This window comes from Galleria mellonella, unplaced genomic scaffold (genome assembly GCF_026898425.1).
Source record: "Galleria mellonella isolate WM207_F2 unplaced genomic scaffold, CSIRO_AGI_GalMel_v1 utg150, whole genome shotgun sequence".
Classification (NCBI taxonomy): Eukaryota; Metazoa; Arthropoda; class Insecta; order Lepidoptera; family Pyralidae; genus Galleria; species Galleria mellonella.
Genome location: NW_026442002.1, coordinates 254,853 through 267,973, shown reverse-complemented (window position 1 = coordinate 267,973; position 13,121 = coordinate 254,853). Strand labels below are relative to the sequence as shown.

The window sequence follows — 13,121 nt, the reverse complement described above, 5'->3', positions numbered from 1 at the left end:
CTAGCAATGGGGCTATTAGACCCCATTACTAACAATCCCTTTCACCCATGTGCCTATGCTGGGACTACACAGCAAAATGTACATACACCTGTATAAACCACAATTATTTTAGATGTTTCACTTCAGAATCTTCAAAGGTAGGGGGTGGTTTTAGGGAAAAGGGAGGAGAGAGGGGTGCGTCATACACTTCGACCATCACTAAATTGCTAAATTCGTATTGGTGCAGAGTGGGAAATAAATACACAAATTGGTTATGTACATGTATTGTATTTTGGTAAACGGCGACTTACTACGTGTCCTGGTAGTCCTCTGTCTTCATGTCGTTGAGTCCCAGCTCATCATTCTGGTCGTACGAGCGTTCGTAGCGGGTTATCTTCAGACCTGCACGGACAGACAGACATATTTATTTACACTTTATTGTACAACTTAACGAATAATGCTATATATATATATATATATATATATATATATATATATATATATATATATATATATATATATATATATATATATATATATATATATATATATATGTATATATATGACACTTCCCTATGGTTGACTGGGAGAGAATGCTTCTAGCATTAATTTCGTCATGTACACATATATGTATGTACTTAATAAAATATACAATTTGTGTATGTTTGTTTTATTTACATTATTTTACCTCCCCTGCACTAGATTACCAGCTAATTATTTTCTCTCCAACTGAATTGTCTACTGGATTGGCTGGAAGAGATCTCTTTCAGGATAGATCAGACCCTTGCTAACAAGTTGTTAAATATATATATATATATATATATATATATATATATATATATATATATATATATATATATATATATATATATATATATATATATATATATATAACAGTCCCATTTCTAGCAATATACCCTATCAGGTCGGGCTCCACGTGTTTCCCCCTAGGAACCATCGTGCTGAATTCCAGGTGTATTCATCACGATGAGCTAACTGACCTGCCTTTTCATCCTCACCTATCATCCCTCACTGGTGCCCCGCCAGCATATACCATTAGCGCAGGCGGGGTTGCCATTACATTATCATCCATTGAAATATATATATATTTCGAGCGAAGCATTACTATGGAGAGGTCCTGTAGTCCCGGCATAGAATAGGACACCACTTCCTTTCCCTTGTATGTCGTAAGAGGCGACTAAGGAAGGACGAGGGATGGGCAGCAGCGTCCCTCTTGAAACATCTCTAAAAGCCTAACTGCGGTTACCAACCCCCTTGCCAAGCATGGCAACTACAGGCAAAACTCTCCTTATGGGGAAGGCTTACGTCTAGCAGTGGAGAGTTAACGGCACGTCTAATAATTATAAAAGACTTGAATTATATGGAGACACTGGTCTCTATATAATCCAAGGACGATTAAGGTGGACGGCGACGGTACTGACCGTCATCAGGCACGGCCGGGTCGTCGCTCAAGCTCTGCACGTACGAGTTGCCGGCCGGATCGTCCAGCACTATGGTCACCGTGCGTCCACCTTCCAGCACCTCATTCAGCTTGGCTATAAATCTATAACAAAACAAACTGCTTGAACTGGGGGGAAGGGATTGTTAATGATGAGGTTAAACCGTCTTTCAAAAAAACGTTCACGTTCACTTTTTAATTTATCCGAGCAGTAAGTGCTTTATATTATTCTCAATTTCGTGTATAATATAGTATATGTCATATATGTGTAAGTATATTTGTTATTTATATATATATTTATTCGTTTATATATGTAATTTTAGTATGTATGTATATCAATAATTACTAGTACCGCATTCGTGTATTCTGACACTTCCCTATGGTTGACTGGGAGAGAATGCTTCAAGCATTAAGTCCGCCATGTACACATATATGTACTAATGAATAAATTAATAACAGACCCATTGCTATTACACCCTATCAGGATGACCTCCACGCGGTTCCCACTGGAAACCATAGTCACCTGCCTTCATCCTCACCTGTCACCCTTCACTAGTACCCCGGCAGCGTGTACCGATAGCGCAGATGGAGTTACCATTCCATCTTCACCCATTAAAAAAAAACTGGTTAAAGGGGGGTAAAGAGGTGTCTTCAGGGTCGACAACGCGCGCGTAATACTCCTGGCATTGCAGGCGTTCATAGGCTACGGTGACCACTTACCATCAGGTGAGCTCCATGCTTGTTTGCCACCTCAGTGGTATAAAAATGAAGTATTTTGACGAGTATGGGCGAGGACCTGGTGAAGCCGGCCGGGTCGACGGTGGCCGCGTCGCCGCCGAGGCCGGGGCAGGCGGCCAGCTGGTCGGCGGCGGCGCGCAGCAGCCCCTCGGCCGTCGTGAAGCGGCCGCCCAGCGCGCGCCCGCCCACCTCCAGCTCCAGCTCCGGGATCGACAGCGTGCACGTCTCCGACTGCAGGCACAGTACATTACTACAACTTACTACCTCCCAACTGGGGGGAAAGGGATTGTTAGCAGTGGAGTTTGATAGCTCCATTGTTAGCAGGCCGACCTCCACGTGGTTCTCCCTGAAAATTATCATGGTTAATTCCCGATGAATTCATCACGATAGACTAACTGGCCTGTTTTTATTCTCATCTATCACCCTTCACTGGTGCCCCGCCAACGCATACCGTTAGCGCAGGCGGGGTTACCATACCATTATCATCCACAAAAGAGTACCTCCTGATTTTTTACATACACCTTCAAGTCTGATGACAATATTTCGTATAATAGTTTATGTATTAATTGTCGTGTGATCCCACCATAGAATGGACCACTACTTCCTCTTCCATGGGTTTCGTAAGAGGCGACTAAAGTAACTTAGTGGTCGAAGGATGGACAGCAGCGTCCGTCTTAAAACAGCTCGAAGACCTAACTGCGATCGCCAATCCACATGCCAACCGCGACAACTACTGGAAAACCCCCCACAATAGAGAGAAGCCTATCTTCAGCAATATCCCTTGCCAGGTTGACCTCCACTTAGTCCCCTCTGGAAGCCAAGTGAATTCCAAGTGCATTTCATCACGATGGGTTAACTGGCACGCCTTGGGGGGAAAGGGATTGTTAATAATAGAATCTAACTGACCCATTGCAGGCAATACACCTTATCAGGTCGACCTCCAAATGATAAATCATGGTTAAAAGTGTATTCATCACGATGGGCTAAAAAAATCATCCTTCACTGGTGCCCCACCAGCGTATACCGTTAGCGCACGCAGGGTTACCATTCCATTGTCATCCATTAAAAAAAAAAACATAAAAAAAGAAATACAATCTAATTGAAAACTTACTTCTTTTTGAAGTCAATTGAAAATATACAACTTTTCTTTTTATACAACTTAGAATGGCAAACAAGCTGACAGTCCACCTGATGGAAAATGGTAACCGTCGCCTATAGACATGAGCAGTACCATGGACATAACAGAGTATACTGTTTCGCCCATGATACCCCCATGCGTTGCCATTCCTGAGGACTCGGGTGGTAAAAATTACTCACTTTAAGTATATCCCTGGAGAAGTCCTGTTTGCCCGCGACCCTCACTTCGAATCTGACACCCTTGTCCTCTACACCGCCTCCAGACTTCACCTGCAACACAAATAGAGGGGGGAAAGGATTATTGGTAGAGGGCTCCTTTCTTTTAAATGTTTCCTCTTGTCGGTGCAACTAATTCATGCATTCTCTTCCAGCCAGCTCTATTCTAGGACATATATATGTATGTATGTATAATATATAATAATATGGCAACGCATGGGGGATATCATGGGCGAAACAGTACACTCTGTCATGTCCACGGTACTGCTCATGTCTATAGGCGACGGTTACCACTTTCCATCAGGTGGGCCGTCAGCTTGTTTGCCATTCTAAGTTGTATAAAAAAAAGTAGGGATATATGTTTACATTATTACATGTATCACATGTCTATATTTTAAAATAATAGGATCTTCATCGTGCCCCCTATCAAACTGTTTATAATTACTCCTCTCCATCCAAAGGTTGGCTGCAAGAGATCGCTCTTAGCGATAAGGTCGCCCATTGTTTTCTCATTGTGATTATTTCTTGTAATTGTTTATATTTATAATAAGTTTACTATTGTAATCTTATGGAGGGAACAATAAAGAGTATCTATCTATCTGTGACCTCCCTATCCAATAAGATACCTGGTGTTTCATCATCATTCCAGCCATTATCCGTCCACTGCTGGACATAGGCCTCCCCATAGACCGCCATAAGGAACGGTCCTGAGCCACCTGCATCCACTGACTCCCTGCAATGCATTTGAGGTCGTCACTACATCTAGTGAGGGATCGTCCTGCACTGCGATTGCCCGTATGGGTTCACCACCCCTTTCTTCCCCATCGGTTGTCGGTTCTTAGAGCTATGTGACCAACTTATTATATATATACCATATGGAATGGAAAATGGCGTCGACTACGTTTATTCCGGACAATATCGGGTTAGAGGGGAGAAGGGATCGTTAGTAATGCGTGTATACCAATAGCGCAGACGGGGTTACCATACCATTATCACCCATTAAAAAAAAACAAAATACATAACCACACTCACTTCATTGGTCCGATGGCCGCAAGCGTCGCATGTCGTGGCCATAATGACTACTTCCTTGAAATACGGAATGTCTGAAACAAAAGCAACCATTACATACTTGACTATTCACAAAAATAATTTTTTTTATACAACTTAGAATGGCAAACAAGCTGACGGCCCACCTGATGGGAAGTGGTAACCGTCGCCTATAGACATGAGCAGTACCATGCACATAACAGAGTATACTGTTTCGCCCATGATACTACCATGCGTTGCCATTCCTGAGGACTCAGGTGTTATTCCTCTGTACCCAGTAAATTCACGTCATATCCCACCCCTCCAACCGAAACACGGCCTTGCAAATACAACTGCTTCACGGTTAAAACACGAATGGGACAGAGGTATCCAAGCAATCGACTTTTGTACAAAGTCTCCCTCTGGTGAATGGAGTTACCATTCCATTATCATTTGTTAACAAAAAATGGCAGTTTACCATAGGAGGATTTTGTCAGTGATTGCCACGCTTGGTAAGCTGATTGGTAACCGCAATACAGGCTTTAGAGATGTTTTAAGAGGGACGCTGCTGTCCACCCCTCGTCCTTCCTTAGTTGCCTCTTACGACATCCACGGGTAAGGGGAGGGGCGGCCTATACTATGCTGGGACCACACCGCTTAGTTTACAGTGTCAATTGAATTGAACTGTGTCAATACCAAACGTGCGCTATCGGTATACACTGACGGGGCACCAGTGAGAAACCAATGAGTGGGGCAGAAGTCATAGACAGGCGTGGAGGTCGACCCGGTAGGGTATATTGCTAGCAATGAGATTGCTAATCCTCATTACTAACAATCCCTTCCCCCCCCCCCCCCATCCGAGCTATGGAAGTGTTTGAGCCCATTGCAAGTAGCTGCCGTGGTCCAGCATGCGAGACACTCACTGGTGACCTTCATGTTGGTGTCTGCGGGCGCGTTGCAGGCGGGGCAGTTGGTGCGGAACCTCAGCACCTCGTCCGCCGCCAGCGCCTCGTACGAGCAGCGCTCCGGGTCCGCGGGCGACAGCAGCACGTCCGCCAGCGCCGGCTTGGCCGCATCATCAGACACCTGCACGGGCATCAGTTAGAGAATAGAGAAAATATACGATAACAATGGTAATTTACAAGGTACAGAGGAATAACACCTGAGTCCTCAGGAATGGCAACGCATGGGGGGTATCATGGGCGAAACAGTATACTCTGTTATGTCCACGGTACTGCTCATGTCTATAGGCGACGGTTACCACTTTCCATCAGGTGGGCGGTCAGCTTGTTTGCCATTCTAAGTGGCATAAAAAAAAGACTGAATCCAACCTCGTCTGGCGTGAAGATGCCGAGCGCATGATCCTCTTCCTTGGTCCGCTTGAAGTCTGTTCTTTCGCAGTTGGGGTCCTTGCGGGGCGCCACCGGATTCTCCACAAAGCAGTTACCTGTGGGATTACTCTGGGAATAAATTTCAATAAATCTATATTTTCTTTTTTTTTTACCACAAACAAACAAGGTGGCAAACAAGCATACGGCCCGTGGCTAATTCTAGTTGAATTCGTCAGGATGGGCTAACTGACCTGCTTTCATCCTCATCAGTCATCTATCACTGGTTCCCCGCCAGTGTAAACCGATAGCGCAGACGGGGTTTTTTTTATGGGTGGAAATGGCATGGTAACCCCGCCTGCGCTATCGGTATACGCTGGCGGGGCACCAGTGAGAGATGATAGGTGAGGATGAAAAGGCAGATCAGTTAGCCCACCGTGATGAATATACCTGGAATTCAGCAAGATGGTTTCCAGGGGGAATCGCGTGGAGGTTGACCTGATAGGGTATATTGATAGCAATGGGGACAAACCTCCCCATTATTAAAAATTGATATTGATGTTGGATTCCAGAGTACACCTAGAAGTTCGCTGGTCACAGTCCATATTAATATTACAAATGTGATAGTTAGTTTGTTTGTTACCTTATAACTTCTTAACAGCTTAACTGATCACTATGAAACTTTGTCTATATGTACTATATGAAATGGAAAAGACCTTAGCACTCAGGAATGGCAACACATAGGAGTAATCATGGGCGAAACAGTATACTCTGTTATGTCCATGGTACTGCACATGTCTATAGGCGACGGTTACCACTTTCCATCAGGTGGGCCGTCAGCTTGTCTGCCACGTGACTCGTGACACTCACCGCTGCAATCCTCGAGCTGCAGCGTCCAGGGCGCGTGCAGGGCACAGAGGCCGCGCAGCCTGTCCACGAAGCCGTCGATCTGCGCGGCGGCGGCCGGGTGCTGCGCCCTCCTCGCCTGCTGGTCCTGCGTGAGCCCCGCTATCGCCCTGCTCACTATGCCCTCCACTGTGGTCACCTCTACACCAAATATACGTTTTATTATTTATTTAAAGCTATCCAACAAAACATACTAGTATTTATTTATTCATTAGTACATATATGTGTACATGGCGGACTTAATGCTAGAAGCATTCTCTCCCAGTCAACCGTAGGGAAGTGTCAGAATACACGAATGCGGTACTAGCAATTATTGATATACATACATACTAAAATTACATATATAAACGAATAAATATATATGAATAACAAATATACTTACACATATATGACATATACTATATTATACACGAAATTGAGAATAATATAAAGCACTTACTGCTCGGATAAAGTAAAAAAGTGAGCGTGAACGTTTTTTTTGAAAGACGGTTTAGTCTGCAGTCTCTTAATGGTATCAGGAAGCGCGTTCCAGAGCCGTGAAGAATGTAGGAGAAAGGAATTATTACGTATGTTCATTTTAGACTTTTGGAGGCCTATCTTCAGCAGTGGATGGTCATTGGCCGGTATGATTTAAAACTAACGTACCTCCTTGGACTTTAAAAGGTCTTAGGTATACTAAAAAGTTTTTAAACGACAATGCTGAGGGATGGGATAAACTCATCTACATCCGTGGCAGACAACAGGCAAGACTCATTATGGGTGCCCTAACTGGACATATGCCAGTAAGGCATATACTATACTAGATGGGTCTGTCTTCGGACACACTGTGCAGACTGTGCGCGGAGAAATCGGAATCCATGGAACACTTGATGTGAAACTGCGTTTCGTTAGCAACTATGCGTATGAGTCTACTGGGAACGGCTTATCCGGAGCCAGAGGACTATAGACATCTTAAACTGCGGGATATCGTTAAGCTAACACATAGGTTCTACGAAATGATGGTATAAGGCAGGGGCACAAAAGACCCGTATTGGTCGACGTGCAACGGCTTAGCTGACCACATATGCGATAACGTACCTCCTTTCTGACTCTGCGCGGGTATCTCGAAGTCAAGCTCTGGTATCCGGACACTGGTGTAGTCGCTCTTCACAACCTGCCGATTCAGGTCGGCCTGATCCTCCACACGCAGCTTCCATCTGTTGGTACACGAGGAGATCATGATACCTAGCCTATATTTATATTTTAAACAGGGACATGTAATAACATAAATAAAATTAGCTTTTATTCCTGAATTATAGATTCTTTTTAAAATGTCGACATCAGCGACACTTTATTTTTCAGGTTGTCTTTGAACATTCTCCCTATCCTCTTCTTCCATATCTCTCCACTGGTAACGATTCCTTGCAGCTTGTCTCCAACCATTAGGCAAATCATCATCCCATCTTCATGTTGGTCTACCTCGGTTTCTTTTCCCATCACGCGGATACCACTCAATCAAATCTTGGGTCCATTAATTTTTTGATGACCTCATGATGTGCCCAGTCTATCGCCTTTAAAACTTCTTTGCTTTATGAGTCACATCTGTAATGACAGTTCGTCGAACATCAGTGAGTCGCTGTTTGTCCTTCAACTTAGAATGGCAAACAAGCTGACGGCCCACCTGATGGAAAGTGGTAACCGTCACCTATACACATGAGCAGTACCATGGACATAACAAAGTATACTGTTTCGTCCATGATACCCCCCATGCGTTGCCATTCCTGAGGACTCAGGTGTTATTCCTCTGTACCCAGTAAATTCACGCTATATCCCACCCTTCAAACCGAAACACAGACATGCAAACACAGCTGCTTCACGGTAGAAACACGAATGGGACAGAGGTACACAAGCAATCGACTTTTGTACAAAGTTTCCCTCTGGAACTCTCCACGTGAAAAGAAGGACTTGTCTGTTCTATGCTGTAAAATTTATATGGAACTCTGTAATGTAATGTAAATCAGTTTCCCATTTCTGTATTAGGACGTCAGTGTATGACTGTGGAACCCTGCTTCCATCCTCACCTATCATCGCTCACTGGTGCCCCGCCAGCGTGTAGCTCCAGCCAATAGCACAGGCGAGGCTGCCATTCCATTTTGATCCTTTAAAACTACTTCTCACCTCACCCCAGTCTCGGCGAACGCTCCGCCCGGCTGTATCTCGTTGTTCTCGTACCCACACTCCTCGCAGCTGAACGACATCAGCACCACATTCTTGTAGTGTGGTATCCGCGTGAGCAGAAGTCTGGTGATGCCCTGGAACAATATCAATTCTTTTATACTTTTCTATTTGAGAAATATCAAATAATTTATTTATATTTATTCTTTTTTTGTCAAGGAATCTCCTTGGCTTTTTTTTTTAATAAACGATAAATGTAATATAAATAGGACTCTATTTTCCGCGCTCAGCCTCTCATTTGGGCCGTTGTGCGTGAGTCGTGGCTAGTACAGCCAACCTAGCTCCGCCCAGAAGCGCAGAAGCTTCCTGGGATCTTCACAGGCCTCACGGAGCGACTATACCGTTCCGAGGATTTCTAAACGTTGATGGGCCACAGCTTCACATTCCAGGATTACGTGAGCAGCAGTTTCGTCGATGTCGAAACAGCCTCGACATAGAGGGCTGTTAATAAACGATAATGGAATGATAGCCCCGCCTGCACTATCGGTATACACCGTCGGAACACCAGTGACGGATGATAAGTAAAAATGAATGAGCAGGTCAGTTAGCCCATCGTGATAAATACACCTGGTATTCAGCACGATGGTTTCCAGGGGGACCACGTGGAGGTCGACCTGATAGAGTATGTCGCTAGCAATGAGACTGGTAGCCCGCATTACTAACAATCCCCCCTCTCGCAGTTGGCTTTTGGTCACAACAAAATATCAGTGTTTTGCTGTTTTGAGGGTAAGGCAATAAACTGAGTTGTGACCATTTTGTGTTACTATGGCACACGTAGGAAAGAAAAAATCATGTTACTCTTTTATGTCTTTTGCTTTTCTTGCATATGCATTCTTTTATTTTTTTTTACTGTATGTAATGCAAATAAATTATATATCTATCTATCAAATATTCATACCCAACCAGGTCGACCTCCTCGCAGTTCCCCCTGGAAACTATCATGGTTAATTCCTGATGAATTCATCGTGATGGGCTAACTGGCCTGTTTTCATTCTCATCTATCACCCTTCACTGGTGCTCCGCCAGCGTATACCGTTAGCGCAAGCGGGGTTATCATACCACTTTCACCCATCAAAAAAAAAATACTCTACCATGAAGTACATCAGAAATTCCTAAAATGGGTTCCTCGAAACCTTAAGGTTAAATAAAAAAGTCACCAGGGCACTGCAAAATTTTTTTTTTTGGTTATTAAATAAATTTTTTGGTTGAAAATTATCCCAATATTGGACATCACGCTACCCGCTGACATTGATGCTCCTTACCACTTTGAGTGTCGGTGGGAGAGAACTCTTTTAGAGTTAAGCTCGCCTTTGTACATTTACTTACCTCTGTAATATTTTTATATACTAGCAATATGTAGTATAAATAAATAAATAAAACTACCATATCAGCCTTTAACTGTCCACTGCTGAACATAAGCCTCCCCCTTGGGGGGTTTTGCCAGTAGTTGCTACACTTGGCAAGCGGGTTGCCAACCGCAGTTAGGCTTTGACTTTTTAAAAGGAACGCTGCTAAATTTTATTCGTGTTAAATGAATTACCGAGGGCTGCTTACCTTGAAGCTCCACCGCCATCTTTGTACAGTTGAGAAATCACTACTTTACTATTCAAACTGTGATATGTTATTTAATAAAATTAAATAAGTACACTCGAGTTTATAATAATCCCCAAGCACTCTTAGGGAGTATAAATCACACACAAAGGAACAAAGGCGTCTGGCGTCCCCTTTAGCAAGGGTCAGTGCCATCTTGTCGGCTGTTACCGTGAGGGGGAACGCAATACGCGACATGCGCAATTGACCAATGTCCTGGAGCATGATAGAGTGGAACAGCGAGGTGCGAGTTTACCACCGCCAACCGGATAAATTTGGTTTTTTTATCTGTGTATGGTGTTAAGAACATACAAATAATGCTTAATTTAATAAAAAAAAAATTTAAAAGGTACCTTTAAATTAGAAAAAAAAAATACATACAGCTGCAAACTCAAATCGGGATATAGTAAATTAAGCTAAGAGTAATAATGTATTATTAATTCAGTAGATTTAGTAATACATTTAGAGTTTGTAAACTATCATTATTAATTAGTTTTTTTTTTTTGTTTTTAATAATACGACACTCACATTAGCGTGGCAGTTGATGCATAAAGACTCAATTTCTGTAACCTCCGGTTCTGGGTCCTCGGCAGTGAGGTCTCTAAACACAGGTTTCTGGCCGTTTGTACACATTTTATGTTTCACACATAAAATAACCTAAAACTTGAAAACGTTTCAATACGTATTTACATACGAAAACTGATGACTGATAAATATAAGACGTACATTTCAAACAGCAAGCAATGCATGTATGAAACGATCAGGGTTGCCACATAAAATGAACCGGAATTAGCCAAAAAGTGGATCTCTAGTAATCTAAAGTTGCGTAAATTTTTTTTATTGCAATATAGCCTAAAATCGTCCAATAACGAAACAAAAATTGATTTTAGTATGAGTAATGGGGGGTGCTCAATAGGATGAGACGGTATTTCACACCGGAACACCGCCTGAAACTGTATAAAGCTCAAGTGAGGCTACACATGGAATACTGTTCTCACCGGTGGGTAGGAGCGCCACAGTACCAACTCTTTCCGTTAGACCGCATTTAAAGTCGGGCAGCTCGAATTGTTGATGATCGGCGTCTTACTGTCCGGCTCGACCCACTTAAACTGCGTAGAGATGTTGCATCTCTGTGCATCTTCTACCGAAATTATCATGGGAAGTGCTCTGAAGAATTGTTCGAATTGATACCTGCTGCTGATTTTCACCATCGTACAACCCGCCATAAACTAAAATTTCATCCCAACCATCTGGACGAGTGGCGGTGAGTGCGTTTTTCAAGACACTTTCTCCCACGCACAACCACTCTTTGGAATCAACTTCCAGCAGCAGTATTTCCGAACCGATACGACAACATAACCTTCAAGAAAAGAGCATATTCCTTTTTAAAAGGCCGGCAGCACACCTGCAATGCCGTAGGTGTTGTGGATGACCATGGGCGGCAGTAGTCACTTACCATCAGGTGAGCCGCATGCTCGTTTGCCTCCTGTGTTGTACAAAAAAAAGGAAATCCTTTCATATAATATCCCGTTAGAAGTGACTCACACACAGTATTTTGAAATTTTTAACACTCGATTTAGGTCACATTAAAATTTTAAACAGGTTTAAAATTTCAATTGAATATCACTAATAGTTGCTGTGATAGACAGATGGAGCGGACAGATAAAGTCGCATCATACTACTGGATCGCAAATATACGCACTGCTGTTAACTGTCACTTATCTTAGTATTTCTTCTCTTAATGGTCTAATTGTTTAACAGCCAGATATTTATATTTTTAATAATAAATTAGAGGAGGAGAAGGCAAGATCAGTAACAGAGACTAGTAGTATCATTACTAGCAGCATAACATGTCATTTAATTTCCACGCGGACCCCTAAAAATCATTATTTCTATATGGATTTGTTATGATAAGCTAATTATCCTGCTTTCATCTTCAGATGCGTGGTCGGCGAATATTAATAACACAAATGGGATTTTCATTCCATTAAAATTCATTCATAACTAAAATTGTGTTCCACAAAGAAATCGACTTCAATTGTTTTAAAACCTATTTTTATTTAAAAATTAAACTACTGAACCGATTTTGATAAATTTTTTATGGAACCAATCTGTAAGTACCTGTATTCTTCCAGATAAAAAATTTAAATCGATGTACAACTGACAGAGTTAAGAGGTAACAAACATAAAAAAAATATATACAAATAAATTTAAACCTTTTAAATATTCTTTATAGCCTAAAATATTTTTTTTTTAAGATTGTCTAAATGGTGACTAGTCACTATTCGTAATTTTCAGCCATCCTGACACTCTTCGAAATAGCCTAAAAGGCACAAAATTATCTAATCTGGCAACACTGTTACGATATGTCATTAAGTAGGGATGCCAGCGAATATTCATCTGATTCTAGATATTAATTAATATTTAATTCGATTAGAATTAAAAATAAATAAATAACATATTATATAAAGGATAACACCATAAAATTGAATAAATTTAAAAAAATAATAATAAATTAATTCCAATTA

The 13,121-nt window shown here is 42.2% G+C and overlaps 1 protein-coding gene across 1 annotated transcript; it reads right to left on the bottom strand.

Moving 5' to 3' along the window:
* Positions 1 to 247: 247 nt before the first annotated feature.
* On the bottom strand, positions 248 to 11,361 carry LOC113512723 (zinc finger protein ZPR1). Its single transcript, XM_052892174.1, has 11 exons — positions 11,122 to 11,361; positions 8,947 to 9,080; positions 7,867 to 7,985; positions 6,754 to 6,930; positions 5,887 to 6,002; positions 5,479 to 5,641; positions 4,562 to 4,632; positions 3,494 to 3,583; positions 2,235 to 2,407; positions 1,422 to 1,543; positions 248 to 381 (listed from the first exon to the last, which is right to left on the bottom strand). Exons 1-11 carry the CDS (start codon positions 11,224 to 11,226, stop codon positions 290 to 292), a joined length of 1,362 nt encoding a protein of 453 aa, XP_052748134.1. The 5' UTR covers positions 11,227 to 11,361; the 3' UTR covers positions 248 to 289.
* Between the last annotated feature and the right edge of the window lie 1,760 nt (positions 11,362 to 13,121).

Coding starts and splice junctions, on each gene's coding strand:
- LOC113512723 (XM_052892174.1), bottom strand. CDS start 11,226: ATGTGTACAAACGGCCAGAAACCTGTGTTTAGAGACCTCACTGCCGAG. Junction 5,642..5,886: donor GCATCTTCACGCCAGACGAG/GTTGGATTCAGT, acceptor ATGCCCGTGCAG/GTGTCTGATGATGCGGCCAA. Junction 1,544..2,234: donor GACCCGGCCGGCTTCACCAG/GTCCTCGCCCAT, acceptor GTTTTGTTATAG/ATTTATAGCCAAGCTGAATG.